A 4,377-nucleotide genomic window follows, 5' to 3' on the forward strand; every position below is an offset into this window, starting at 1 on the left:
ACTCCTAACTATGACTGGAATGGAATTGGCCTTTATCACAGTGAAGGGGCAAAGGACTGGAATTCTCATCACAGTTTCTATCCTCAAGATACCTCCCCATTTTGTGTTCCATGATGGCTCCGAAGATGAATTCTCAGATGGATACCTAACTGTTGACTCTGACTGAAGTTCTTTCCACATTCCATGGATGTGTATAGCTTCTGTCCAGTGTGGATTCTTTTATGTTTTTTAAGACTTCCACCATTTCTGAAGCTCTTTCCACATTCCATGCATGTGTATGGCTTCTCCCCAGTGTGGGTTCTTTGATGCTGAGTAAGATTTCCACTATGACTGAAGCACTTGCCACATTCCGTGCATTTGAATGGCTTTTCTCCAGTGTGGGTTCTTTGATGCTGAATGAGACTCCCGCTGTAACTAAAGCGCTTTCCACATTCCATGCATGTGTATGGCTTCTCCCCAGTGTGAATTCGTTGATGCTGAGAAAGATGTGTACTCTGATTGAAGCATTTTCCACATTCCATGCATCTGTATGGCCTCTCCCCAGTGTGGGTTCTTTGATGTTCATTAAATTTTCCTGCCTGACTGAAGCTCTTTCCACATTCCATGCATCTGTATGGCTTTTCCCCAGTGTGTGTTCTTTGGTGGACTGTAAGAGTTCCACTGTCACTGAAGCTCTTTCCACATTCCATGCATGTGTATGGCTTCTCCCCAGTGTGTGTTCTTTGATGCTGAGTAAGATTTCCACTCTGATTGAAGCATTTTCCACATTCCATGCATCTGTATGGCCTCTCCCCAGTGTGGGTTCTTTGATGTTCATTAAAGTTTCCTGCCTGACTGAAGTTCTTTCCACATTCCATGCATCTGTATGGCTTCTCCCCAGTGTGGGTTCTTTGATGCTGAGTAAGACTTCCATTCACAGTGAAGCACTTTCCACATTCCATGCATGTGTATGGCCTCTCCCCAGTGTGGGTTCTTTGATGCTGAATAAGATTTCCACTCTGATTGAAGCACTTTCCACATTCCATGCATTTGTATGGCTTTCCCCCAGTGTGGGTTCTTTGATGCTGAGTAAGAGTTCCCTTCTGATTGAAGCACTTTCCGCATTCCATGCAGGTGTATGGCCTCTCCCTAGTATGGGTTCTTTGATGCGGAGTAAGAGTTCCCTTCCGAGTGAAACTCTTTCCACATTCAATGCATGTGTATGGCTTCTCCCCAGTGTGGATTCTTTTATGTATTTTAAGACTTCCACCATCACTGAAGCTCTTTCCACATTCCATGCATGTGTATGGCTTCTCCCCAGTGTGGGTTCTTTGATGCTGAGTAAGATTTCCACTCTGATTGAAGCACTTTCCACATTCCATGCATTTGTATGGCTTTTCCCCAGTGTGGGTTCTTTGATGCTGAATAAGACTTCCATTCACAGTGAAACTCTCCCCACATTCCATACATGTGTATGGCTTCTCTCCAGTGTGCGTTCTTTGATGGCCCCTAAGACCTGCGCTGTAACTGAAGCTCTTTCCACATTCCATGCATGTGAATGGCTTCTCCCCAGTGTGGGTTCTTTGATGCCGAGTAAGATTCTGATCCTGACTGAAGCTCTTTCCGCATTCCATGCAAGTGTATGGCTTCTCCCCAGTGTGGGTTCTTTGATGGCCTCTAAGACTTTCGCTGTAACTGAAGCTCTTTCCACATTCCATGCATATGTATGGCTTCTCCCCAGTGTGGGTTCTTCGATGCTGAGTAAGATTCCAATTCTGACTGAAGCTCTTTCCACATTCTACACATGTATAGGGCTTCTCCCCAGTGTGTGTTCTTCGCTGCCTTGTCAGATGTCCCCTCTGACTGAATCTCTTTCTGTATTCCATGCCTTTATTTGGGATGTCCCCTTCATGCATTTTTTGATGTCCAGAAGGATTTTCTGGATCACTGAAGCTCTTACCATATCCCATGAAATTACATAGCTCCTCTCTAACCTGGACTCTTCCCTCTTTTGTAAGCCTTCCACCAGCACCTAAGCTCTGCCTACACTCCAGCATTCCATATGGCTTCCTCAGTTTTCGGATCACTCTTGTTCACTAAGATGTCTCCCTCCCTGAGGCTCCTTCCACAAGACTCATGTTCATCTGGATTCGGTGCACTGTGACTTCTTTGAAGGTGACTTTTCTCATGCCTGCAGGGATGCCCTTTCAACATTCTGCATATTCATTCAGTCTTTGCCATTTCTATAATTTGGATTTATTTTTTCATCCAAATTTTTCATCCGTTTTGAAATTTTTTTCACCAATTTTGAAAAAAAAATCTTCATCTATTGGTTTTTTCCAACCGTTCCACGTTCCTTGTTTCTTACCTTCTGGATAGAAGGCGTATGGTCTTCAACACTCAGAGAAATACAGAATTATTCACTTCTGTTCTTTTTGTGCTTTTCATTAATTTGGAGTTTAATTTGGAGATGCCTCTTTCCTCACTTCATCCTCACATGTCCCCGGTGACATGATGCAGGGATCCACTCACTGCCTTGCGATTCATCTGCTTGAGAGGAAAGAGAAAATGAATACCTTGGTACGAGTTAAAGGCTGAAACAGCTGAATTCATTAAAGCTCAAGGAAAAGGTAGCATCTTCCATTTCTACCTCTCCAATATTCTCCCCTGTTCACTTTGTACGCCCAGCCAAAATCTCTTTCTCAAGGACTGCCTTGAAGAGAAGACATCAGATACATTGAACTTCAATGAACTAGGCAGCCAGGCAAAGAAACATTTCCAGTAGGAGGGGAAAACTAATTTTCCAGGGTGCTGCACTGAAAAAATGGGTTGAGATCAAAACACATCTTAGGCAACTTTTATCAAATACAAAGAGAAACCGCATATGAAGCAGACACTCAGGTTAAGAATTGTAAGGACCATTCCAAAGAAAGATCCAGGCCACGCACTGCTCTTCTGCAGCAGCTCCCCGTGCCTGCCCTGTGTCCACCTTCCATGCCAAGAGGCCGAACTGCAGGCCTGCCTGCTGGTCAAGGAGCTAGAAGATCAGCTAACAGAAGGCAGAAGACCCCGAGGGGCCCTCCAAGACCTGTGCTCCACCACTGAGATAACTCCATAGAAGGGCAGATCTTTGAGATGGGGTCTCTTCAGGGTGATTCCAAGAGGGCAAAAGAAAGAGGCTCTCTCACAAGCCATCCTTTATTAAGGACTTGGATTTTTTATGTATTTATTTGGAATTTGGATGAGGATCTAGGGAACAATTTATTTGCAGGGTGGGGCAGCTCATGCCCTGGGAGACAGAAAGAAGATTCCAGGGAACTTGAGAGGTTGCAGCGCTGGATGTGAACAGCAGAAAGAGAAGTTTAGGCCTCCTCTAGAACTAGGCATGCTTAGCCTGGAGAAGAGACTTCTCCAGAGAGTGGGGATATGAGGGCGCTCTGCAAGTGCTTGAACAGCTGCCCCTCGGAAGAGAGCCAGGGTACCTTCCTGAACATCCCCGGACATTAACATTGATTGAAGGGCTCAAGTTACATGAAACCTGCTTCCAGATAGGTCTCAAGAACAATTTCCTGACTGTAGGAGCAGTACGGCAAGAGACCAGTTACCTGGGAGTCTGTGGGCTCTGCCACACTGGAGGCATTCAGGATGCAACTGGACAGCCATCTGAGAGGGGCAGTTTGACTTAGGGCCTGCACTGAGCAAGGGGGCTGGACCTGATGGCCCTCCAGGGCATTCCAGCCCTTCTCCCCTTTCATACTCCCTTGCAGGGCTGCCCTGGAATCACAGAGGAGTGGAGTCGCAGGGGTCCTGGGAGGCTCCAGGCAGGGCTCCAGCGAAACCATTCGTGACAGGTGGCTGTCCAGATGCCTCAAGAACACCTCCAGGGGCAGGACGGCGGCTCGGGGAGTGCGGATGGAGGGAGGGAGGGAGGGCAGGAGCTGGGCAGGCACAAGAAGAGCAGGAGAAACATGGCCTTTATGTGCCACTGCTGGAAAGTAAGGATGAGCCAGGCATGGGGATTTGCTTTCTCCGGCTCCAGGGGAGCAGGCCAAGGCATTTAGTTAGCCCAGGCTTTGCCTTGAACCTCATCCTTGGTGTACTCAGAAAAACAATTCTTACCGTCCCACCTCACTGCCTTGCCATAAACACATCAAAAGAGGCCTCGGTGTCTGGTGGTGAAGACCAGATGACCCCACTCCATTGGTGGGTAACTGTCAAAGTGTAATCTCTGTGTTTCATAGGCTTGCTGAAGTGCCTCCCTAACCCTGTAAGATCACCCATGTAACCTTTTTGTTTACTTAACTTGGCCAGTCTGTTCAAGGTAACTTTAGCTTAGAAGGCCTGTCAAAGGGCCAACTTTGGCCAACTGAAGGCCAGACTGGGGAGAGTCTCCTGGGA

The 4,377-nt window shown here is 46.9% G+C and overlaps 1 protein-coding gene across 1 annotated transcript in view; it reads right to left on the reverse strand.

Moving 5' to 3' along the window:
- Positions 1-6: 6 nt before the first annotated feature.
- LOC123035064 (zinc finger protein 91-like) overlaps positions 7-4,377 on the reverse strand; it is a 19,177-nt gene continuing 14,806 nt past the window's right edge. The window contains exon 5 of the mRNA XM_044452904.1: positions 7-2,072. Within this exon, the coding sequence (XP_044308839.1) occupies positions 84-2,072 (1,989 nt within the window). The 3' untranslated portion in view covers positions 7-83. The remainder of the gene's footprint in view (positions 2,073-4,377) is intronic.

The sequence above is a fragment of the Varanus komodoensis genome, unplaced genomic scaffold, assembly GCF_004798865.1.
Source record: "Varanus komodoensis strain SLA01 unplaced genomic scaffold, ASM479886v1 scaffold76, whole genome shotgun sequence".
In the NCBI taxonomy this organism is placed as follows: domain Eukaryota; kingdom Metazoa; phylum Chordata; class Lepidosauria; order Squamata; family Varanidae; genus Varanus; species Varanus komodoensis.